Source organism: Callionymus lyra, chromosome 11 (genome assembly GCF_982586985.1).
Source record: "Callionymus lyra chromosome 11, fCalLyr1.hap1.1, whole genome shotgun sequence".
NCBI lineage: Eukaryota > Metazoa > Chordata > Actinopteri > Syngnathiformes > Callionymidae > Callionymus > Callionymus lyra.
This window is the reverse complement of record NC_141828.1, coordinates 27,009,153-27,035,222: the sequence shown is the minus strand read 5'-3', so window position 1 is coordinate 27,035,222 and position 26,070 is coordinate 27,009,153. Positions and strand designations below refer to the sequence as shown.

General features: G+C 37.5%; 3 protein-coding genes across 5 annotated transcripts; 2 read left to right on the top strand and 1 right to left on the bottom strand.

Annotated features, from left to right (window-relative positions):
- Nucleotides 1-235: 235 nt before the first annotated feature.
- On the top strand, nucleotides 236-12,214 carry ndnfl (neuron-derived neurotrophic factor, like). The gene is made up of 4 exons (XM_087802708.1): nucleotides 236-415; nucleotides 6,046-6,235; nucleotides 7,664-7,803; nucleotides 10,319-12,214. The coding sequence occupies exons 2-4, from the start codon at nucleotides 6,072-6,074 to the stop codon at nucleotides 11,707-11,709; spliced, it is 1,695 nt and encodes a 564-aa protein (XP_087658834.1). The 5' UTR covers nucleotides 236-415; nucleotides 6,046-6,071; the 3' UTR covers nucleotides 11,710-12,214.
- Nucleotides 12,215-13,170: 956 nt separating this feature from the next.
- dnajc9 (DnaJ (Hsp40) homolog, subfamily C, member 9) lies at nucleotides 13,171-17,164 on the top strand. Of its 2 annotated transcripts, XM_087802948.1 has the most exons (6): nucleotides 13,171-13,191; nucleotides 14,042-14,244; nucleotides 14,330-14,470; nucleotides 15,257-15,511; nucleotides 15,576-15,662; nucleotides 16,752-17,164. In XM_087802948.1, the coding sequence occupies exons 2-6, from the start codon at nucleotides 14,071-14,073 to the stop codon at nucleotides 16,860-16,862; spliced, it is 768 nt and encodes a 255-aa protein (XP_087659074.1). In that variant the 5' UTR covers nucleotides 13,171-13,191; nucleotides 14,042-14,070; the 3' UTR covers nucleotides 16,863-17,164. The 2 variants fall into 2 exon arrangements, with proteins under 2 accessions (XP_087659074.1, XP_087659073.1); XM_087802947.1 differs by lacking the exon at nucleotides 13,171-13,191 and having other exon boundaries at nucleotides 13,969-14,244.
- A 134-nt stretch (nucleotides 17,165-17,298) lies between these two features.
- Nucleotides 17,299-25,950, bottom strand: fam149b1 (family with sequence similarity 149 member B1). Of its 2 annotated transcripts, XM_087802945.1 has the most exons (16): nucleotides 25,614-25,950; nucleotides 24,904-25,017; nucleotides 24,388-24,532; nucleotides 23,756-23,904; nucleotides 23,546-23,677; nucleotides 22,609-22,770; nucleotides 22,374-22,549; nucleotides 22,178-22,314; nucleotides 21,342-21,407; nucleotides 20,784-20,896; nucleotides 19,310-19,534; nucleotides 18,876-18,999; nucleotides 18,321-18,443; nucleotides 18,165-18,246; nucleotides 17,582-17,719; nucleotides 17,299-17,481 (listed from the first exon to the last, which is right to left on the bottom strand). In XM_087802945.1, exons 1-16 carry the CDS (start codon nucleotides 25,658-25,660, stop codon nucleotides 17,399-17,401), a joined length of 2,016 nt encoding a protein of 671 aa, XP_087659071.1. In that variant the 5' UTR covers nucleotides 25,661-25,950; the 3' UTR covers nucleotides 17,299-17,398. The 2 variants fall into 2 exon arrangements, with proteins under 2 accessions (XP_087659071.1, XP_087659072.1); XM_087802946.1 differs by lacking the exon at nucleotides 21,342-21,407.
- Nucleotides 25,951-26,070: the final 120 nt, after the last annotated feature.

Here is a 26,070-nt window from a genome sequence, read left to right as displayed (position 1 = left end):
AGCACTCTGAACAACACACACACACACTCTCCTCGCTCTCTCACTTCTCATCACCACCCCCATTCAGCCACCTCACCCTCAGCCCCCACACACTCACCCACTCACTCTCAGATCACACGTACAGACACACAAACATCACACATGAGCACATTTGCATCGCGAGTCAGACGGAGAGGATAAGTGGAGGAAGAGGAGCTGGAAAAGAACAACAACAGGCGGCTGACCGGATGACATTCATCGCCCCGGGCGACGGAACTCCACGTGTGGATCAGTCGGGACGGTCCTGGAGTCGGGGATGATCACCGGAGGAAGAGTGAGTTGAACCTCCGACAACAACCTGCCTTCACTTCTCCTATCCCCTCCACTCTTCTCCATCATCACTCCATCCAATTCCTGCAGCACAGAGGAGACACAGGTAAGTGGAAGCTTTTCATTCACAGGTTAGGGAGGTCACACACTTTCAGGGCAATAGACAATGACATAAAAAATCATAATGTTTCAGTTACTTATAATGTTTTCCTGAACCTTCCAAAGTTATCCATGGTGTCTCTAGAGTGGCAGTGATAAATATGTCGCTGCCCACGTAAAAGAAGGCAGATGGTCCTCCGAGCAAAGATGCTTGGTTCCAAAACAAATGAAAGCAGTTACGACTTCATCAAGAGTCATGTGGTCTGTAAATTCTGCAACTATATTCAATACTATGAATATATCCTTGTTCCTACAGTATCACAATATATGTTATTGTTGCGATACATATCATATCAACAGATTATTGCCAATACACACTTGTGTTCTGAGATCCTCTTTTTTTCTACCTTATGAAAATTCAACTGTAATTTGCTGAGGAGCCAAATGCATATTTTATCAGCGTTTTGAAGAGACAGACCGCCAAGCTGCTTTTTTTTCCTCAACATTGAATGGGGGGAGTGTGAGGTTTTGCAGCTGTCTGGTTAAATGTGCCACCATTAGAGTCCCGTCAGACACCAGAAAGTAAAAGTAAACACTACAAAAAAAAATGCATTTTCTGCTATCTCTCTTTTAAGTTTCTCATCTTTCCATCTCGTTCTCTCTAATTGCTCAAGGATTCGACATCCTCCTCTCGCCTCCCCCCTCCTCCCCCTCCACTCCCATTTCAATCTCTCAGTTGAAGCTTTATGGGTCGTTCACTCCCCTCTTTCTGCGCGAGGATAATGAGCGAGCGCCTCTGCACTACTTTGTAGCCGTGTGTGGCTGAGTTGTGAGTTTTGGAGCGTCCCGGGAAGACTCAGATGTACCTTCAGTGGCTGCCGCCATGGTTACGCAGTGATTGTCATCTGATCTGCAGGGCAAAGCGGTGACATCTTGTTAGACGAGGGAAAGGGTACGTGTATGTCAAGCATGTGTGTCTTTGAACCGGTGTGTTGTTTCTCCTGGGAGGTGAAAAGATAGAGACCAGCAGGCATCAAATCTACATCAGATAAGGTCGACATGAATATATAATAAACTTGTTATAAATATAACAATCATGATTAATTAATGGTGTTGCTAACACGGTGTAAAACAATATCTTAGTGAATCATTCTGACACATTTATTGTTAAATAAAACACCTCAGAATTAGATCTTGAATAATATATGGTGCATTTGAAAAAATAGTGAACAATCTTTTGTATTTAATTTTTTAACTTGAGTTCAAGTCCTGATGTCTTACTAAGCTTTTTGTAGTGTTTTTTGTTTTATAATTTGGGTAATTAATGGTTAATTAATAATAATAAAAAGAGTCCTGACTCATTTGTTGCAAGTATGTTTCTCTTATTTTAACACTCACACTTGTAATCTATTACATTTTCTTTTATAATGTATATATATTTTTTCTTTGTATAATTCTGTTTCATTTCCGTTTCATGGTTTGCTCTAAATCAAAGTAGATTAATGCTCATGTTGATATTTTGACAAATCAACATTTTATTTTTATGAAGTTTGACACCCCTGATCTAGCACGAAGATCAGTGTTAAAGCTTTGACAGTCAAGAGACATTTTTGTATAACAAATCTTAAAACTCCCCAAAATTGATGCATTAAGGGAAATCAAATCAGGGCGGCTTATTAATTTTAGATAGGCCCTCCAGATGATTTGCACAGATCGAAGTAGATTAATCTTCATGTTGATACATTAACATACAGTTAATATGTCTGTGTTTTGCATAAGATAAGAAACAGAGATTATAGATGACACAGATTCTGCAGAGATTTCCAACAGTAAAACAGAGGTTGACTCTTGACAAAGTCGAAACTGCTTTTATTTGTTTTAAAACCAATTTATGTCCGAATCAGCTTTAATCAACGTCCTCCATCTGACACAGTTCTCTGCACACAACAACCAACTTCATGTCCTCTTTTACTACGTCCATAAACCTTCTCTTTGGTCTTCCTCTAGACCTCTTGCCTGGCAGTTCCAATCCCAGCATCCTTCTACCAATATACTCACTATCCCTCCTTTCTTCATGACCAAACCATTCTAGCCTCTCTGACCTTATCTCCTAAACATCTAACATGTTCCTCTAATTGACTCATTCCTGATCCTATCCATCTTGGTCAGTCCCAAAGAGAACGTCAACATCTTCTTCTCTGCTACCTCCAGCTCGGTTTTACTGCCTTTTCCTCAGTGTCACGGTCTCTAGACCATACAGCATCGCTGGTCTCACTGCTGTCTTGTATATCTTTCCTTTCATTCTGGCTGATACTCTTTCATCACACATCCCTGACACTTTTCTCCATCCAGCTTGAACACGTTACTTTACCTCCACAATCTCCACTGCTCTGGACTGTTGACCCTAAATACTTAAAAATCCTCAACCTTCTTTATTTCCACTCCCTGTAGCCTCATGGTCCTACTTGGGTTCCTCTCATTCACACACATATATTATGTCTTGCTGCGACTAACCTTCATACCTCTCCTTTCTAGAGCATATCTCCAAATATCCAGCTTTTACCTCCACCTGGTCTCTGTTCTCACCACAGATCCCAATGTTATCGGCAAAGATCATAGTCCATGGAGATTCCTGTCCAACCTCATCTGACAGTCTGTCCATCATCATCGCAAACAAGACCTTCAACTTCTCTGTCACACCTACAGCACACCTCATAGTTGGCATACATGTCCTGCACAAGTCTAAAATACTTTTTGCCACTCCATACTTCCTTATACGGTACCACATTTACCTTATAAATATTTACTTTATATTTTAAAGTATATATTTTATTGAATTTTGTTTTCTTTGTTTAAGCACTTTGTGACCCTGGTCCAGAAAAGCGCTATATAAATACAAATTACTTACTTACATTTCCTCCTTTTGGCCCCCCCATAATAGGCTTTTTCCAGATCTACAAAGACACTGTATTTCTCTTCCAACATTCTTAAAGCAAATACTGCATCTGTGGTAATCGTTCTAGGCATGAAACCATACTGTTGCTCGCAAATACTGACTTCTGTACTAAGTCTAGTTTCCACTTCTGAACATCTCCCTTATTCTTAAAAATTGGCACCATTACACTTGTTATCCATTCCTCAGGCATCTCCTCACTCTCGAAGATCTTGTTGTATAGTCTAACCAGAAACTCTATGGCCTCCTCTCCTAGACACTTCCATACCTCCACAGGTATATTATCCATTCTTCATCCTCTTCAATGCCTACCTCACTTCACCTTTATTAATCTCTGCTACTTTATGGTTCACAGTAGTCACGACATCTACCCTTTGCTCTCTTTCATTTTCCTCATTTATTAGCTCTTAAAAGTACTCTTTCCATCTTCCTATTACTTCTGTGGCACCTGTCAACACATGTCCCCCTCCATTCTGTGAAGCTGACAGCAATGCTTTGTTGAGATTTTTCACTGAAAAAATTAAAATGATCAAAGAGAAAATCGCTCTCCTTCTGTGTGGAACCCCTACTGTCACTGAGCCTGTCTCCACGTTGTGGTCCTCCTTGAACGTTGTAACTCTGGCTGATATTTCTGCACTGGTGAACAAGATGAAACCCTCCTCTTGCTCGTCAGACATCCTTCCATGTAGGCTCTTTATTAAAGAGGCTGAACAGCTTGGTCAATTGTTTACTAGAAATCAAAAAATGGCTGAGTGAAAACACTTTGCAGCTAAATGTGGACAAAACTGAAACTCTCGTTATTGCTCCTGATGATAAGGTTCCAGGGTTGAGTCAATACTTGGGTTAGGTCAGTCTGTCAAACTGAGCCTGAGAGACCTGGTATTTGACAAAGACATGTCTCTAGTACAACATAGAGAAAAAATTCTAAACTTAGGAAAATTATGTCACAACAGGATCTGGAGCTTGTAATCCATGTATTTGAGTCTTCTCATTTAGAGTTTTAACAGTTTATTTTGAGCAGTATCGCTTGCAGTTAAAAAATCATTCTGACCTGCTCTAGTAGAAGAACTCACATTTCCTTAGAAATCATATCCTTAAAACTTATTCTAAAAGTTCTGGTTCTGGTTGCTCCTAAGCTTTGGAATGATCTTCCTCTCCCTTTGCGCTTGATGGAGTCTACTCACTCCTTCAAGAAACATCTTAAGACATTCTTATTTGTGCAGGCTTTTCCCTGACTTCCTGGGACTCCTGTGTCTGTCTTATGTGTCTTGATCTTTTAAGTATATATTTTAACTGAGTATTGTTTGTGATTGTTAAAGTGCTTTGGGACCCTGGTCTAGAAAGACGCTTTACAAATAACCATTACTTACTTACTTGCTTACTTCATTTCCAACCTAGCATATAAATCATAATACGCTCTTTGTTTGGCTTTTTCCAACTCTACCTTTACCTTGTGCTGTATCTCTCTGTACGGTCTGCTCTCTTCAGTCTTCTAAGTGTTGCATTTTTTCTTTGCTGGCCTCTTTCTCTTTTTATATTGCACTTCCCCATTCCACCACCAATCTCCTTATCTACTTACCTTCCAGACGACACACCAAGTGCTCTCCTACCTGTGTCCCTGATGACATTAGCTGTAGTTGTCCAGTCACCTGGGAGCTCTCCCTGACCACACAGATTCTTTCTCAACTGCCCCCTGAAAACCATTGTTACCCTGTAGGTTATCGGCACCAATGGCGGTCGTTGTTAACCCGAGCTCCGACCGATCCGGTATGGAAGTCATAGTTTCGATTCGCATTTCTGGTTTTGGCACAGGTTTTACAACGGATGTCCTTCCTGACAACAACCCTCTGCATTTATCCGGGCTTGGGACCGGCTCAAAAATACACTGGCTTGTGACCTCTTAAGGCTCCATTTGTATCCTGGCATCCTCAAAAATAAATTAAAAATAAAAAAAGAAAGAGAATTTATACAGTGCAGTTGAATATTGATACAGTATCATGACAAATATACTTGCAATATATTTGTGTATAAAAACTTTTACCCCTAATCAGAGAGAGTTTGGTAAAATAAAAAATGTGTTTGGCTCCTGATGAAGAGTGCTAACCCTTGTGTAATTAAGTTAACACCCCTTGTGTAAACAAAGTAGAACCATATTCATCAAATGACTTTTAATGCCAGTAAGGCAGTTAGAGGAATCAAGATTTGGAATGTCTTTTGGAGAATTTAGCCACAAAAAACAACGACAACATAAAACCAGTCATCTTATCTGATTTATTAATTAAAAGTATTATTAAAGGTGAATGATAAAAAAAGCGAGAAACATCAAAAACACACCACTGTTAGGTGTAAAAAATGTTTGCCCCTAATAAGTAGGATTCAGCCATAAAAACCACGAACTCTTCAGCTAAATATAGAGTGTAGATGTAAAGCTGTTGACTTCAGAGTGATACAAGCAGCACTTCACGCTTTGAAAAATGGAGCGATGGATGATTTTCTTGCTACAGACTCGAGAGTTATAGCCTTATAGGATGGTGATTTATTATTCTCCACATGCATAATTCCGTCTGAGTAAGACTTTTCCTCGTGTCACTGACTTGTCTGTGACTACAGCCCATTAATGTCTCTTCAAGTGCAGACATTTAACACTCGACTGATGTTTCTGACCTTTTTTTCCCTACCTCTAGCTGAGGAGAGGTGATTGAAAGCAGTGATGGCGCTCGTGTCCTGGTATCTTGGCACTCTTCTGCTGGTTCTGATCAGGACTCAGGCGTACGGCGCTCCTGCCCCGGAGAACGAGGTCCCCTTGCGTCCCACGACGTGGTTACCAGAGGGAAAGCTTACGACTGTCACGCTGCCTAAGGGACGAACACGCAGGTAAACATTACTTGACAATCAATTCCTGTTAACAAAACAATAAATAACGCATGTGTAATGTGACTCAATAATACTGGTGGCACTGCTTTACTTTGGATTATTAAAACATGAAATGTTGTTTGTATAAGAAACATATATGATAACATAAGAATAGAACTTAATCTTAACATAATAAAGATTATTAAGTGCAACAATATTTTTTATTTAGCTCAAGATAATCAAAATTAGAGTGTCAATGATGACTTGATAAATGAGCAAAAGAGCTAAAATTCCTACTTATAGCTTCACACTGACAATAGTAATAGTAAAATAACCAAATTAAACTTCTCAACTCTTTACTTGATTTAATTTGATTCAAAAACTGATGATAGGCTATCAATCCATCCATATACACTGCTTGTCCATGGTCAGGTTGTGGGAGCAGCAGCCAGAGCAAATATGCCAAAACTTGTTTTATATTGTTGCTTTCAAAACAAATATCATAGCCATGATACTTTCATATTTTGGTAAAAATCTTCAAATTCAAACATAAGGTATGTTTCAAATCACACATTTAATGTAACATTTTAAATCTGTATTTATCAAAATATTTTTTTTAATTTGTGTTGCTTTTGATTGTTCACGTGCATTGTGAACCTGGTCTAGAAAGGCACTTTACAAATAACTATTACTTACTTACTTACTCACTGAGTATGAATTATTTAAACACCATCTAGAACACAGTTTGTTCTGATCCGACGAATAAATGTTCAGAGCCACAACTCAACTTCGTGGAGCACAGACTGTACGAGACACTGTTGTTGGTGTGTTGCGCTTCTGAGTCTGTCGCCTTAAACTTCCTTTTAAGAAAGTTTACTCTTTACTTATTCATAAATTATGCATTCAAACCTTTTCTAAATCAGAAATCATGAGAGATGTTAACAGTTTATGATGATTTTTCATCAAAATCATCTCAACATATTAAAATAAATAATCAGAGTTTATGTTCAAGCAACATTAAAAGGCTGTGTCTCTATTTTATAATTCAAAATATTAACACATCTGCTGGTCCTCGGCTTGTTGGTTCAACAGATATTGGCTGTAATAGCTAAAAAAAAGTTTCTCTTTTTTTTCTGTTCTCACTCTGGAAATATATAAGAGACGCTCCTGGAGGACTGGAATGGTTAAAGCAAATTGGAATACTATCCAGAAGTCTGTTAACAAAACCAAAGACATCTATTTAAATTCTAATTAACTGACCTGTTGACACTACAATGTTTTCAAACATTGCTAAAGTTAAGAAAAGGAAAGAAATTGTGTAAAAAATGGAAATTCAAAGGAGAATGCTGGTCTCAGCATCAGTTTCTATCTTTTTATCTGCTCATCTTTGGTCACCTTGTTGCTGAATGTTATCTAATTGACTTTCCTGCTTATCTGCTGTTTCTGCAGGCTCTACTTCACGCTGAAGAAGAAGGTGGCGGCCATGTCAGTGACGGTCAGCCCATGTGACGTCCAGATCGAGTGGAGCCTGAGCGCCCGAACCCTGAAGGACAAACCTGTCAGCGAGAAACCTTTGAAGAGTTTGCAGTGTAAGTGAAGAACAACTTATGAATAATAGTTTTGACTGGAAATGATCAAATCTTTATCTTGATCTAAATCTGCACTGCAACAAATTGACACATAATTTAATTGAGGAAATTTAAAGTACAAATCTAAGATTAACGAGTATTAAAATACATTTAAATAACTGAGGCCAAAACAGTTACAAGAGATCAAAGGCGATTGCAAAGAGCAAAAGCATGACAAATTATTTAGAAAAACTAATCTATATTTAAGTATCTAATGAAAAATAATTGAGAATAGCTAAATATTCGTTCATATTAACTGATAATAAATGTAAAATTGGTTTACATTTACTAAATATCTGACTAGTATTAATAATTACATATAATATACATTAACTAACTACCACACCCACCTTACTTAAGGTGCCAACAAAACAATGAACTCCCTTGATGCCTTTCTACACACTGCTCTATGAAGTGACATCTGATTAGTTGCTAAAATCATTCAATAATATTGAATGACACGTTGTCTTATTCATCCAATCTTGAGTGAACTGTCGCTCCAAGAAATATCAAGAAATAACAATACAATGTGACGCAGAGCTCACAGTGCGATCCCTAACTTGCAAATTATACATAGGTTAAAATGGTCTTTTAGCTGTTTTTTTCTGCACATCTTGGCTCAAAATTCAATTCATATTGTTTTATTTAAAGATTTTTGGTTTGTTGTGTCACTATGAATTTCAGATTTGGCTTATGAAAGATTACATTTTATGTTACTTTTTCATGTGTTCCATCTTAACTAAGAGATGATCTTACCTAGGTGACATTGTCAACCAGACCCATAGAAACTGCAATCAAACAGGGTCAGTGAGGACTGTCCATGGAATATATATTTATTTGTAGTTTGAGTAAAATGGAGGACAGCTTGAGTGTTTGATTTAGACAGAGAAGTATAGACGTATACGAGCGTCATAGAGTATTGAATGATTCAATTTCAAATTTCAAATGCTGAACCTCAAACATTTTTTTATTGAAATGTTGATGGGGTTGTTTTTTCAAGCATCGCTATTTTTAAATAAATTAATAAAATTAATTCAATCAGATGTATATGGAAAAGTTGATTTATTTTTACTATTTTTTTTCCCCATAGAGTTTGATCTGACAATTCGAATAATTTTAAAATAAATGTTCTAAATTCAATAGTTTTTATTTTTATTTTATTCCTTTTAAATTCAATACAAAAATCATGGTATAACAGTGACATCCAAATTCATTTGAAAAATATTACATTCTATTAGGGAAAATTAATTTATTAAAAATATCTCATTTTTATTTTATTTTTTTAATTCAATTATTTATTAAAAAAAACATTTTAATATTGAAATATTGAATTAGATTTTTCAAAAATAAATCTGATGCTACAAGTTTCAAAATACCTATGCTGTATAAAAAAAACATTTATATCATTATAAAGTTGACATTTTGACTGTCAGGTGAGCAGAGGTTATAGAAAACTTGCCTCACGGGATTCATTATCTCAAACCACTTTCAAATTTGAAGAGCCTGTGTTGACATCAGAACTGTTGTTTTTTCTTAAGCTTGGAGAGAAGCTTGAATATTTTTTTTACACCAAAGTAAAATATACATCCCTGAGGTTGAGCTTTAATATCGTCCTCCACCAAATGAAGATGCAAAAAAGCTACATGAATCATTTAGACGATGAGCTCATCATTCTCCATTAACAGTCTGAATTATTCACTTTGATTCTCCAACATTTGGTCTCGTTTGCGGAGCCATTTCTTTTCACAGGAAGATTCGTCAGGATTTGAAGGTGCTTTTTATTTTCCAGTTGAGAACATTTGCACACACTTTCAGTCAAATTTAAAACATGTAAATATATATATTTTTTTAGACAATAAGAGTATTGAGCTACTTGATCCTGTGCTGACATGTATCGCATGATTGGCTTAAAGTTTGATAAAGTAGTTTGGTACTCTACTAGTATTGTCTTGTGACACTATTATACCAAGATTTTTATTTTGAATTTTGAAGAATATCAATTAAAATATTACATTTAGAAATGTATTTCTTTAATTATTGAATTTAATTATTGAAATTACAATATTAAACTCTACGTGAAAAATAATAAAAAAAAACATTTAGAGAATATATATTAAATGATTGATTTCAATTATTGAAATTAAAACCAATTTAACCTTTTGATATGGACTTTATTCAATTAAATTATTCAAATAAAATCTTTAAAAAACAACATTTCATAAAAAAGAAAAAATAAAAATTTGAATGTTGACCCTGAGATAACGCAAGGGTTAAATTCCAGAAATAAACCAGAGTTTTGCAGGGGTACTTGATGTTGTCATGATCTTCACTCATTGTCTTTCTTCTGTCTTAACTTCAAATATCAAACAAAGTCAAGATCCAATTTAAGGCAATTTCCATACATTCTTTTATTACTTCTTTGATTTCTGAGACAGTTGAAGGATGAATCTGAAAATATTTTACTTCTTCCTCTCAGGGAGCAGCAGGAAGAGTCTGCCTGAAGTCTGGTGGAAGAGTCCTGGGATGGAGGAGAAGATCCACAGCTTCAAAGGGAATCGGGTGGATACATACACTAGTTCCTCACTACCATCTGCATCCATCTACATCCTGAGGCTGAGGTCCAGACAGCAGAGCAGCAGAGCCACGGTGTATCACCATGTAGGCCAGGGGTCTCCAGGTGTCTTCCCTTTGATCCCTGACGACCCTCGAGTTCACACCTTAGGGGTCGGAATGACCAGCGTCACCCTCAGTTGGGCTCCCAGCCTGTCAATAACCAACCTCCCAGACTCTCAGAAAAGTTACGAATACTGCGTCCTGGTCAACTCGGAGAATAACCACCACGGCCTGTGTTCGGCCCAGGAAAGCGTGAGCAAGGATCAAAGGAAAGAGAAGAAGGAGAAGAAGGAGAGGAAGCGAGTGACAGCGTGGCCGATGTTGAAGGAATGGTGGTGGGAGCAGTGGGACAGAGAAGCAGACCCCCTTCCTGCTGAGCCACAGTGTGCCTGCCAGGGGACGGAGAGCGACTGCACCGTCTCCGACCTCCTTCCCGACACCAAGTATTACTTTGATGTTTTCGTGCTCGACCGGGTCAATGGGACCAGCGCGGCGTACAAGGGTATGGCGGCTCAAACACACGAAGAAGCCAGGTCTGTGATCACCTCATTGAGGGAGGGGGAACTGAGGTGGGTCACGTTCCCCAACCGAGAGCCAAAGTCCGACCAGTTCTTCAGCTTCCATCCTCGCAGCTCACAGGGGAGTGGCTTGCTAACCTTGCAGGGCTGCAGTCGGGGTGAGAAGATTAGGGTCAAAGTGTCGAGTAAAGGTCAGGTCTTGAACTCGGAGGCAATCGGGGTGGACTTGGTTCAGATTTGGCTTCAGGGAAGTTCATCATATCTCATCCACCTGGAGAGAGAAGAGAGTCCTAAAGCTCAAGACGCTCGACTAGATTCGGCAACTTCAGTGAAAATCCAAACGTCATCAGCGTACCACCGCAGAGGGGTCCCATCCATGCCATCCACTCTCCAGGTCAAATCCTTTAACCGGTTGCGTGGTTGTAGTAGCGTTACCTTGGCCTGGATGGGCACTGAAGAAAGAAGCCTGTATTGCGTCTACCGCCGCCAGTTGAGAACCGAAGAAACAGAGGCGTCTCTTAACATGCCCTGCCTGGGTCCAGAATCCCGGTCCGATACCGAGAGAGTTCTTTGCAAGTATTTTCAGGAGCTGAATCCTCGGAGGGCTGTAACCACAGCTGTGATCGGGGGCCTGGAGCCCGGGGTGGCCTACGTGTTTGATGTATATCTAATGAGACGCTGGGGGATCCCCGTCAAGTACGCCAGCAAAGTGGTGCGGACCAGGAAGGAATGCTAAGCTACTGCCACCTGCAGGAAGTTTCCAGACTCAGAAAATCAATTGCTGTGAACCAAGACTGTTTGCAAAGTATCGGTGAAAACTTGCAAAGAAGAGAAAGAACCTGCACCAGCAAAGAGACCATAAACCTCTTTTTAGTTTTTCATTGTCCATCATGATGTGCCAGTTGTCGCGTACAAAGAACAGTTTAGCTGTGACAGACTTTCGTACATAAACAACAACAGAGGCAGTGCCAAATATGCAACAGAACCAGATGGGCAATAATTGCAGAACATCTGACCCAGGGGTGCAGGCGCGAGGGGGTAATGTAAATCACCGGCGCCGCACATTGTAAAGGCTTCTAAACAAAGATGGGTGCAATCTACAGACGCTTTGTTCAAAGTCCGTGTGTATCTTTGTGTTGCTGCTTTCGCATGAAGCAGTGAGAAGTTCGTAGTGACTCGCCTCTTTGTCTTTGATGTATTCTTGTACTGCGGCGCACCAATAAATAGCAGAGAATCTTTCCTGACTTATCGACTGTTTTTATTCACCTGTCGACAGTGCATCGAAGAATTTGAGCTTCAACACATGTTTATTTCCTCTGCAGATGTTCACATGCTTCGGACACACTTACAGACTCAGGAGTTAAGGTTTGGCTTATGAAAGGGAAATATAAAGTTTCCAAAAGCTTTGGTATTTGGTAAAGTTTTGGTATTAAATTAGTCATTAATTAACAACCTTGATTTAAGCTTTGTATTTTGATTCCATTCTCTGTCAATATTAGATGATTTTTAAAAAAAATATTAGAAATGGAGAAGTAAGTAAGTTAGTCATTTTTATTTGTATAGCGCTTTTCTAGACCAGGGTCACAAAGCGCTTAAACAATCAAAACAATATTCAAAAAAGTATATACTTTAAAGGGCTTGTTCCAGCTTAGGAGGAAGGTCATTATACATTTAAAAGGATATAAATACACTCATTTATATGTCCTTGAAATGCAGAACATAAATTGTACAGCATACCTCTTTTTCCTTGTTCATAAACACATTTCAACCAGGAGAGACTTGGTACTTTTTTGGTACTTAAAAAAACACTTGAGTTAACTGAAGTAATTTACCCAATAACTAATCTAAGGAATACATGTTCCAGCAAATCACAAGAGCAACAATGGCAAGGAAAAGCGTCCTCTGAGGCAGAAATCTCAAACAGAACCAGACCTTTTTGTGAACGGCTTTTTTCCTTCCGAACAGGAAGGAGAGCAAATAGAGGGCGTCAAAATTTTGAGAGCGGTTGGAGCAGAGTAGCAGTCTATACAATTAGAGAGATCTTGAATGTCTTCTCAAGATTAGAAGTAATAGCTGCTTCTTTACCGCCCTACGGATCTTATAACAGGTAATGATGCCTTTATGACATCATACATGAATGTGGACCAACATCTATATGAGCAAACTGTGTCCCATCCATCACAAGACGACAATTCAAGCGGGAACCAACCCCTACCAGGTAAATCTAGGAAACATATTTATTATTGGTGTGTATTGTCAAGAATTTAAGTAAGTAAGTAAGTAAGTCATTTTTTATTTATATAGCGCTTTTCCATGATACTTAGCACACGGTTCAGGACCAGAGGAGAGAAATCTTTTCAGGCTGTTGCTCCTAAGCTTTGGAACGATCTTTCTCTTTCTCTGCGCTTGATGGAGTCTACTGACTCCTTCAAGAAACATCTTAAGACGTTTCTATTTGTTCAGGCTTTTCCTTGATTTTCTGGAACTCCTGTTGTGTTCTCAGTTTTATCTTGATCTTTAAAATATATACTTTATTGAATATTGTTTTGATTGTTTAAGCGCTTTGTGACCCTGGTCTGGAAAAGCGCTATACAAATAAAAATTACTTACTTACTTACTTACAATCTAGGGTCAGTACGATATATATTACTATATTGTGATACTTCAGGAAAAAGGATCACACATTTTAGTAGAAAAATATTGGAAATGTTAGAGCAAAAAAAAAATACTACTACTTCTACTGGAATAGAAGGAAATTCAATGCAAATTTTGTTTTCTTTTATTTGTATTCTACATTTTTTTTTATTTATATATTATTTTATTTTGCCACCACAAAAACACATGGCTGTGTTTGGCAATAAACCTTTTCTGATTCTGAACAAAATATTTAAAATAAACGTATGCTCGACGTATAAAGCATTGAAACGGAACTACCAATCAGAGAACACGTATTTGCATGACGTAAGCACGTCGATGCTCATAGCGGAAGTATGCGACACACCAGCGCGCCAAATCTTCTCCAACAAAAGACCGAAGCCTTGTTTTCTTTTGCTCCTCAACAACGGCAGCAGCGTCGACGAGAGCCCTGCTCTGAAGGATGGGTTTACTCGACAGTTGTCAGGAGCTCTTCAAGGCCTCCAGCTTGTACGAGGTCCTGCACATCAACAGAGACGCGGCGGAGGCTGAGATCCGGAAGAGCTACTACAAGCTGTCACTCAAGGTGCACCCGGACAGAGCGCGCGACGACCCGCGAGCCACCGAGAAGTTCCAGGTGACGTCACTGAGAACATGACGACAGTTATAACAGTAGATCTCTCGGGTTGTTCAATGTTCTGTGTGTTTTTGTTCACCTGCAGGTTCTGGGCAAAGTCTACGCAGTTCTGAGTGACCAGGAGCTGAAGAGCGTCTATGATGAACAAGGACTGGTGGATGAAGAGTCTGAGGGTCTCGGTCAGGACCGCGACTGGACCGATTACTGGAGGATTCTCTTCCCTAAAGTAATCCACAACACACACTCTCTGTGTTGTCAAGCTTAATTTATGTTGTTGTTGATTCATCCTTCATGTGTTATTATTTATTTTAAATAAAGTATATCAGTACACACCATTACAAAGTTGAATTGTGGAATCTAACCTTTCCAATGATGATCTTGAATTTATTTTGAAAGCATTGAATCATTTATATATTTTTATAATTGAAAGATATAGTTTCTATATTGAGAAGTAGCATTTGTTTAAACCGAATAATTTAATTTAATCGAACATTATTTCTTTTTACACATTGACCATTTCTAAATTGAAATGATGAATTTGTTTTTATTTAAATTGAATTGAACAATTTCTATATTGGACAGTTTTTTGTGATATAATTTATAAAATCGAGTACAATACAAAAGCAGAGTTTGATATTCTAATTCACAAAAACGGAACACAAAAATACTACATTTTGAAAAGTTTAATTTTAGTTATTGGGATTATGATATAAAAACTATTTAATAACGAACCAAAAAGTATTCATTTTCAAATTATTTGATTTGATTTTAATTATTCAATATAAACGTTTAAATATAGAAATTATTATTATTTTGCGGTTTTAAAAGTTTAAACATTTGAAATGTTAAATTCAACCATTTAATATTCTGATGACACTGATTTACTCCTAAAGGTCAGAAAACAAATAAGACAATATTTCATGTATATTTATTTTGACCTAAAGACCATCAATGTGTCATTGACAGAACAAATATGTATGATAATTATTTAAAATCTGTGTTGATCCACCAGATCACCGTCCAGGACATCCTTGAATTTGAAGAGAAGTACAAAGGCTCTGAGGAGGAGAAACAAGACGTCCTCAACACTTACACTCAGCACAAGGGCGACATGGACGCCATCGCAGAATCGGTCATGTGCTTCACGCACGAGGATGAACCGAGGATCCGCAGCATCATCCAGGCGGCCATAGACGACGGAGGAGTGGAAGCGTTCCCCGCATTCACACAGGAGGCAGACAAGAAGAAGAAAACTAGGAGAAAACGGGTAAGTTTGAAGTGTCGAAGTGTTATTTAGAGAATGAAGAATAAGCAACTTTTCTCCCTGACAGGCTGACCGAGAGCGGAAGGAAGCAGAGGAAATGCAAAAAGAGTTGGGCCTCGGAGATCAGGACGACAGTCTCATGATGATGATCAGGGTAAATATTTTATATAAATACTTTATATATTCACGTACGTGTATCGACATATTATTGAGTTCCTTATTCATTAAGTGAAAATTTGCATTGCGCATAAAGTGTTTCCAAGTTATTACTCTGCAAAATGATGAGACTTGTTGCACTTTTCTCATGGATGATTCTCACATTTGGATAAAATGTCTTATTTTTTAATTTGTTTTAATTGATTTCACAAGCTTTATTTCTGTGGAGAAGATAAGACAAGTAATGCAACACCTGCAGGAATTTTGGTAACTTATCTGAATCATCACAATCATCTCAATCATGTATTAATTATGAAAGTGCTACAGTGACGTATAAATAAACTAAAAATCATTTTAAAGGCTACTTCGCAGGCAACATGCAGTAAAAAATAAATGAATATATTATCAAATAAATAAGAAATCAAAATAATATAAAAATAAAAACATGACATTTAAAAAAGGAGGATTAAATTAGAAGAAGTTAACAAGATGAAATAAAATGAAATTAAACCATTTAAAATAAATCAGATAAAATGAACATAAGATAAACTAATTAAGATGAAAATGAATTAAATTTGGATGAAATTAGGATAAGATAAAATGATTAAGATGAAAATAAATCAATACGACAAAAGTAAAGTGCGCACGCGCGCACACCCACGTACCTTCGGACAATTTCTCAGAGTTCTCAATTATTGCTGTAGATAAAATGTATATTTAAGATTTTATAATACAAAATGTAATGAGAAAATTTATAAAATATACAAACTACTAAAATAAAATAGGATAATATAACTAAATATACAAGTAAACAAGATTGAACATTAGGTGGGGGTTTCATTGGGAAGGGGAGGCGAGGCCTTGGGAAATGGTTGAAGAATTTAACGATCTGGGGTTAGGAACTGTTTTAAAAAAAAAAAAAAGTCTTAATTTATCAATGTGTGATGGAAGCTTCAATGTTTATAACAAACCCATCGCTACTTGCATACAATGATTTGACAGCTGCAATTGTTGGAAAACATCAACCTGGATTTCCACTTGTATCACTTGATAACCTGGAAAGTTGGTCTTTGTCTTGTTTTATCAGCAAAAACAATCATCGCGGGAGCAGAACCTCAACAGTTTCTTATCCAACTTGGAAGCCAAATACTCCAAAAAGAGCACACCGTCCAAAAAGTCGAAGAAAAGCAAGAAGTAAAACAATTGTGTTGTGTGACACCTTTTAATAGCAAAGTGATTTGTCTCCATTGTTTTAACACATTCAAGTGTTGATCAATACAAATAAATATGTTTATGTACATAGTCATCTCCAATTTTTTGTATAAAAGTGAGGATTTTCAAGTCTGTATTATGGCTGATTACGTTAGGAGTACATCGTTTGAATCCTGATAACGTCTTAAATTGGCTGAGAGCAGACGACACCTTTTTGTATTTCTAGTCTAACAAGTCAAATCTTTCTGATGCCTCGACATTGTCATGAATAAATGCCCTTGAAAAGTGCTTTTGTACTCCCTGGTTGTTCAGCGTGTGTTCCCTGCATTGTTATTTCCAGGACGAAAAGAAAGAAAGTGTATATTTCTTGAATTGATTTTTCCTGCCTGGATTGTAACGGTTGTGTTTGGCAGCTGAGATACAAAAAATGTGTTTAACTGAACTCACCAAAGCAGTATCATGAGCATCACCTTGCTACATTTTGCTATAACAATATGCTACACTGAGAAAGGAGCTTCGCGACTACAACCCGGGTCTGCTGGCTCTGGATGAGAGGCCTCCCCGGGTGTGGGAGCGAAGGGGAACTGATGTGGGCACCAGCGGAGCTACGAGAAATAAAAAAAAAGAATTTGTCAAATAAACTTAACCAGCTGTCCTGGTACCTTTTTAAAGGCATCATCAGAAGCTTGCATCTCCTCAACTGACCTGGTTCTGGAGCTTGTGGGTCTGGCTCGTCTTCATCGTGGATAGTTAAGTGCCCCAGAGGATGATGGGAGAACGAGTCTAAGAAGGAAGCGCTACTGATGCCCAGACTGATGCCAGTCACACCAATTCCCAAGGCATCTAAAGATAAAATGTAAATGTCAAGTTTTGAGGCAAAAAAATAGTTTCAATAATTGCATTTTTAACTTGTTTAGTTTAACAACATATCTGTTTAACAACCTTCTCAGTAATGCTGACCTGAACAGCTCCCAAAAATGCTTTGCAGCCCAGCCTTCCCAATCACTGCTGTTGATGACTTGATAGCAACATATACGTATAATTTAAATACACTATTGTTGCGACCAATCAGCCATCATTTAACAAAGCAGTGATTAGAAAGGCATAAGTAATATGGGAATGGTAACTAGTGTCTTCCACTAAGGTCTATGCCTGTGTTGTAGTTTATCAGCTGTTCAAATAAATATGTTTGAGACAAAGTGAAAAAGTGCAATTTTTTTAAATGGGTAGAACCTTGTGCAAAAATCGAATCATAATATGTCAAGGGGCAAATGTATATAAAATGCACCTGTGGCCACTGAGGCTCTGCCGGTCCGACCCAGTCCGATGTTGTCCAGCACTGTGAAGGAGCGTCTGTACGGAGTGTCTGACTGAAGAGACATTGGAAAAAATGTGAAATATCTTAACCATTTAAATGCAAACTACCTATCGTTAAACATCTTACTCTGTATGTGTGAGTAGTATTTGGTCTGGAAAATATGTCCAAGATTTGACGATCCCTCGGGATAGAACCACCAACCTCGTCGTTGATAGCACTGTGTGCACGACTGGAGGAGCCTTTGTGTCTCTGCGAAGGTTGAAAATTATATTTTCAATTTTAATGCTGTGGTTAAATCCAGAAATGTGTTCATTTTCCTTAATAATACACAAGCATTGATTTTTTAAATAATAGAATGAAATAATTTCTATATTGAAAGGATGAAACTTTTCTTTATTATTAAATTAATAAATGCATATTTTATGTATAGTAAATGTATATTTTCAAAATTGTGTAATATATATATATATATATATATATATATATATATATACAGTGTATATATATACAGTATATACAAATACATATACAAATGTTGAATATCAATTTTCAATTTTAATCATTTTTTAAATTCATCAACTTTCAATTTTAAATATATACATATATATTCATATCCACTGTTAATACTTCATATGTTTTTGTTTAAAGCAGAAATATGAATAAAATGTTGTGGAGCGTCACCTGGGAATGTTTGGACTGCAGCCCTGATGGAGAAGAATCCGTTTCGATGGTGCTGATGGGCGGCAGGAGAGTGTTCCTGCTCAGCGGCAGCAGCGGAGATGTCAGTCTGTCACTGACTGTGGTTCTTCGCAAGGAAAGTAAAGTTACGAGGCAGCTCTGGTGAATTTAAGTTCATGGTGCATATTTAAAAACACACTCTCCTTCTGTCTGATACTTTGGTATAAATATTTTTGGAATCATTTAATTAAAAAGAATTTGACGTTCTGTACAACACACTGGCAGTTCATGATGGGTTCATCTGTGTCGTTCTGAAGCTTCTTCGCTCGTTATTCTGCCTCACATTTTCTAAGATTCTCGGATAGTTAGATGTCTGCTTCCAGACAAACTCCCCCGGGACAAAAGAAAAAAATAAGAGTTGGAAATATGGAACTCACAGACGTGTCCCGCGGATGACCTCGTCCATAGATGCGGCGACGCTAGAATGGCTCAGGCCGGGCACCAGTGGAAGAAGAGTTCTCGGCGGGGGGTTCCTGTGCCTGGCAGACTGGGGGGGGCGGGACAGAGAGGAAGAGCTCTGGTCCAGAGTGCGGCGAGTGCGGACCCTTTTTGAGGGGACCACACTGGAGCCTGGTCGATGGGACAGACGATCTTCCAATTCACTGATGGAAATAACAGAACGACATTTATTTCCCTTTTTACTTAACATGAAATCACTGACATAAATGTTAAAGACATAGTCAATCCTAGAACACTTCTTTCTACAACAACATGTTTCCTTGTTTATTATAGAGGGGAAAGAACTTTATAAAAACTTTAACGTATTGTATCAACATAAATAAAGGGTCTAAATGATCATCTTTTAGCAAACAAATTGTCAAATAAATAGAACTGTAGACAACTTTTTTAACTAAAACAGAAAGTGATTGGTTAAGAAAGCTTCATTGTTTTCAGAAACCACAGGACGGCTATTCTTGCCCTTTTGTGGAGGTAGATGTGCTTCTTGATTATAAAATAAAATCAAAACAAATATTTTCCATATTTCCACGGCTCAGGACCAGAGGAGAGAAATCTTTTCAGGCTGTTGCTCCTTAGCTTTGGAATGATCTTCCTCTCTCTTTGCACTTGATGGAGTCTACTGACTCCTTTAAGAAACATCTTAAGACGTTTCTATTTGTTCAGGCTTTTCCTTGAATTTCTCGAACTCCTGTGTTGTTCTCAGTATTATCTTGATCTTTAAAGTATGTACTTTTTTGAGTATTGTTTTGATTGTTTAAGCGCTTTGTGACCCTGGTCTCGAAAAGCGCTATATAAATAAATATTACTTACTTACTTACATTAAAAAATAATGCTGCAATAAAAGAAAAACGACTTTAAAAAAAAAAAAATTGGGATTGATTAATTAAGACGCAAATGTCCTACCTACAATGTAAAACTTTAGATTAGCAGTTTTTACCTCTTTTTTTTTAAGGGTTGAAATATTTGAAGCTTTTTTAGTTTTTAATTGAATAAACTTATAAAGAAGCATTAAAATTAAAAAAGAGTCAGTTCGATTGTATATATAATAAAAAAAAATCAACTAAAAAATAGAAGAGTCGGTTCGATTGTATATATATATATATATATATTTTTTTTTATTTTATTTTATTTTATTGATTCTTTTTATATTGAATCATAAGAGAAATAGTTCTACATCCATAGAACTTTACATTACATTTTAGCCAAGAGCGCCACCTATTGAGCTCTGAAAATAAAGACAATTATCTGTTTATAAGAATTGGTTAGTAAAGTCAAATTTGTAAAACAAATAATTAAATAAACTTACATACATACATACACAAACACACAGAAAAAAGAGTAAATAGATACATTTTAATCTGAAAGCAAAAAGTTGGTCAAATATGCCCATACTGAGTTCTGTCCAGCAAGCCCAGGTTCCTCTGCTGTAGTGGGATACTTTGGATCATGATCAGGTCATTCAGGTTGTTCTGTGTCGCTGCTGATCCAGCCGGGATTCTTCCCACCTATGAAAAAAAGGTAATTAAAACTTGTTGCCAACTGTCTAGATCAGTAGTGTCAAACTCAAAAACACACAAAACCTTTTTCACAGTCCAGTTCAATTGCTGATCAAATTGTATATTTACTTAACCTTCAACATTTCTTATTTAAATTCTCTTTATAATATTGAATTGATTTACTTTCAATCATCTAATGGGCCACATAAAATATTTGTCTCCCAGACTTGAGTTTGACACATGTGGTCTAGACAGAAGAGTTAGAAAAGAAAGAAGTGAACCAGTTAGTTGCTTCTATCCCACTGATCAAGCAAAAGCATGTCACGTACAACACTAGTCATACACAGAACGAATACATGCGACAGCGACACAGTTAGTCCAGAAATAACAGATGCTGCTGACTGAGGATCTGAGGATGATCGACTCATGATTCTACATCGTGTGCGGAACGTACACTGGGAGTTCTTTTCTGCTTTTTGGATTTCCACCTGGACTTGTGCTTGCCTCTGTTCTTTGTGTTCTTCAAGTGAAAGAATGCAGGATTGAGGTAGACAAGGAGTGAGAAAAGTTGAAATAAAAAAACATTAAAAAAAAAAGAGTAAAGAATGAAATGAATGGTATAAAAGGGTACGAGGGGATGAAAACAAGTGATCACAGAGTGAGGAAGAGAAGAGTCACATGAATACATTTTAGGTTCAAAAGTCTGAAATATTCAGGGGAAAAATACGACTGTTTTAAAAGGGACATTTATAGTCGTGGAAAAATGATTATAGAAACTTGTTTTCTTAAGTTTTTGGGTGATTTATCATTACTGAAGCTACACTTGTGAAGAAGAAGAAGAAAGTGTTTGAAAAGCTGATATTTGTACATTATCCATGATTCTTTTATATTAACCAACATATTGTACTGATAATAAAATGTCCATTTTTTCTCCATAGTCACAATGTAAATAAAGGATCAAATTAGGGAGTTACATTTTTTTTTTTCGATGACAGCAAATGCAGAAATATTCATAATAATATTTTTTCTGTCTTCAAAATCCCTATACAAGGTCAGAAATCTCTGTGATGTATAAATCAATTTCTCGAACCACAGAAAAGTGACTATGTATAAATGTATCATGTTTTAACTGAAAACCTTTACTAAAACAAGAAAAGCTGCAATAAAAGCTGTATTATAAATATACTTTTACCAAGTTTCTGGTACCAATGTTTCTCCATCATTCCTGAAGTAGCATGTTGTTTAACTATCATCTTGTTGGAGTGTTTTTTTTTAATGATGTAATCCTACCTGGAATTGTGAAGCGATGGCGAGAGGCGGCACCTTGTTCTGGATCACTTTCGGCAGCATCATCGGCATAGTGGAGAACATCACGGTCGGGTCTTGGAGGTCTTGAATCAGAGGACTGAAGTTCCTGGAGAAGCTTGCTTTGATCCCACAAACACATGTTAGATGATTCTAGTGGTTCTGGACGAGCTGGACTCACATGAGTTGAAACTTTCTCGCTGTCTCAGAACCAGCTCTTGCATGTTGCCGACCAGCTGCCGCCACACGTCGTCGAAGAGCTGGTCCAGAACAGCCTGACGACAACACTTGTAGGGAGAGACCGGCGGCATGGAGCGATGCCTGGGCGCAGAACTATCTTGCCCCAGAACCTCCTCCCTGAGGCCCACAGAATGACGGGTCAGACACTGTCACGACCATCGGTCAAACAAACTCACTGATCGACGCAATCGAAAGCCAAATATTCCTCGATCTGACCCTCGACCTCGTACACGCCAGGCTTTTCGGGGTTGCTGGAGCAGCTGGACGTGCGAGAAGGACCTACAAGCTCTGAAGAAGATGATTTGACCAGTTCCGCTTTTCTGCCCTGCACGTTCAACCTGACCAAGAAGAGACACTCATTATTTATTATGACACAAATATTTAGACATCTAACATACAACAGTCACTGTACGTCACTAAGGTGGACCCAGAAGTGCAAAACACATTTGAAATCTCTGAAACAAAATCTAAATTAAAAGGGATTAGTTTCAGATTTTGTACATTTGTTTTGGGAAATTTTAGATTTATTTTAAGTTTGGAACTTTGTTTTAGAGCTTTTAATCTTGTTTCAGTACATTGTAAATGAGTTTCAAAATTTGTCATTTTGTTTCAGGAAATTGTAATTCAGGGTTTGTTAAATAGCTTGAGCTCCTGGGCCACCGTAGATAACTTCTACTGGAAGCTTTATCTGAGCAGTTTAATCTTCAACTTTCACTCCTCCATTTCTTTTTCTTTAAAATCATTTACTTCCTAAGGCAAAAAAGTAAATTAATTATCAGTTGACACTTACATGTGTTTTTTTTTATTTTAAGAAAAAACACAGGTTTTGTGAATACATTGCCGATTCTGTTAAAGAAATAGATACAATGTTATGCTGACTGCAGTAATGCAAATATTACGAGTTCATACTGGATTCACTATTTTATGTTGTTGTTCAGAGACGGTTTTTATTGTCTTCTCCTCCAATCCTTCATCATCAACGTTGAAATGATTTCATGTAAGTTGAAGCTCTTTAAACAAGACTTGTGTTTAAGCAGTCGCATCTAAATAATCTTCATCTAAGATAAAAGCTTGTTTTATCCATCTATAAGTTGTTATTATGAAGGCATTTACACAGAGCTGTTCTTGTCCACCTCAGACGACATGACTTCTCTCTGCATCGCTGCATACAAGCTGCCGTCCTTTGACGCCGCAAACCACTGGACACCGTCGTCTCTGGGACAGACTATCTGAGTACCCAGGATCCTGTGCAGCACACAAACCCTTTATCAGTAATTCATTGTGATGGAGGTCATGAGGAGAAACCGAGGAAGGGGGACCCACCGGAGATGTGGAAACCGTGTGGCCCACTGCTGGCATTCATCCTGCAGTCCTAGGAGAATTCCTCCACCGCTGCCTTTTTCCTCGTACAGCTCTTTGTCGATCTCTTCAAACATCTGCTGCACCTGCCGCGACGCTGCCTTGTCGAATTCCTGCGAGACAGAAGGAAAGAGACACGGAATGAATGTAAAGTTTCCTTTCTTGTAAACAAGCTATGTGACTTTATCTCTTCTGTTCAACATATACATATGCAGGTTTGATAAGACACCTCCACACTAAAATCAGTCACCTTTGTTTTAACTGATACACGTGAATTAGGTTCGAAATATTTCTGCATTTTTATTTTAGAAATTAATCATTTTAGTGAAGCTTATTCCAAATGATTCCTCTCTGGCAAAGAATTTTGGACAATGTAATTCCTAGTATCAATCAATTATTATATATATATAATATTGACATTCTTATACATTTTATATGTCCACTTTAATATATCATTTCTCTTTTTGGGTTTGTTTAGTTATCTCATTTAATCTTTTTACATTTATTATTTATCTGATTGTAAATGCTTGTGAATGCAAGAGATTATTTGATGGATGTTCTAACACATAATAATTGAATTTCAGAGAGTGACTTACATCGTAGCCCCAAGAAAAAACAGAGCTTCTCTCCGTGGAGACTCCAGTTCCTATGGAACTGTGGATCCGTGACCAGGAGTGGTCTGAACCCACAGAGATGACTGTCGGACAGTCAGAGTGACCAGAGGCTGCAGACGTCTCAGAGCTAAATAGACAAGAAGAAAAAGGTTATAATGCATAAACGATATAATGAAATGAAATAAATTCAGTCGTTACTTAACTCAATTAGAGTTTCAATGGAAATAAAGTTCAGAAGTCAGAGTGATAGAATATTCTATGACCTCATTACTTATTCCTTTAACAGCGGGAATGTGATATCAATTTATCAACTGCATCTGCGTGTTGTATTTCACATACCAAGAATCAACAGATCAGCTGTCCACTGCTAGTATAGCATAACGAATCTGAAAGGCAAGATTAACCTGATGCCACATGGCTGGATGTGTCATAAAGACCGTATTGAAGCCTTGCTCAGTTTGTTTACATCCTTAAAAAAAAGCATTACTTTTTTGTTACCTGTTATGGATGGAGCAAGTTTCCTGCAGGTCATGGGGGAAGTGCTGTGATGATTTAGTTCCATCTGCTTCTGGAAGAGGGTGTTGGTCGAGGCTGCTCCGAGACAAACCTCGTCTGCACAAAAAGAGTGAAGTCAATATTCTGCTCAAATATGTTTTTTTCAAAATAAATATTTAAAGAACTTTATTCATCCTTTGCGAAATTGGGGATGTATACTCTTGCAGTGGTTGGCAATCTTTTTAGTCTGATGTAAAAGCAGTTTAAAAAAAAAATGATATTCACTTAATTCTTTTTTAAGGGGCAAAACCACTCACATAATTACAAAAGGGGAGGACATAAATCCTAAAACAAAAAACCCTATAGTCTGATTTAAAGACGTGTAATGAATAATAGACATAAATATAATATACAATTGTTATGTTCTGCATTTTTGACCGCACAAGGGCCACATAAATACAGTCAAATGAAAGCATCTGTGCCCCCAAGCCTCTCTTGGCCCCAGTCTGCTTTATGTGAAAAGTATAGTTTTCATCAGTACCTAACAACAAAACATAATTTCATTCCTTTATATTGCTTAATAACTATTGTCTAAGCATTAGTTAGGAGACATCAGCCAAATATAATCATTACAAACATATAACTTACGTAGAGTCAGAGTAACTTGTTCATAAGACATCATGTACTTATAATATTCACATTACTTTACTTACATCTCTAGCTTGTGAGAAACAGGTCTTCGGTTATATCGTGAAATCATCCTCAGTCTTAGGTTTCACTGCTGTGATCCCGCATCGTGAACCAAAATCCACAGCAGATCCTTCTGAAGGTCGATAGACATGTTCAATCATCCGGGTCAGCTATATCTGATTTATATATATATATGTATATTTAAAGGTTTAAGCACAAACGAGGCGCAACCATTGCTGTCTTCAACACAGCGCCCCTACCTTGTCTTTGAATTTATACTCTGATTTTAGCTGGTCAACTATCTATTTTGTATGAATCTGGATAGAAGAAGTGTTGTATTATTGTCGATAGCATCTGGCTACACAATACCTTGCAGGCTTCTCCGCCTCCAACAACAACAGGCTGTCATGGATACGGGATTTGCATTGGCTTGTGGGAAATGTATTTTAGCTAAGCACTTGACAGCAGTGACACGTGATG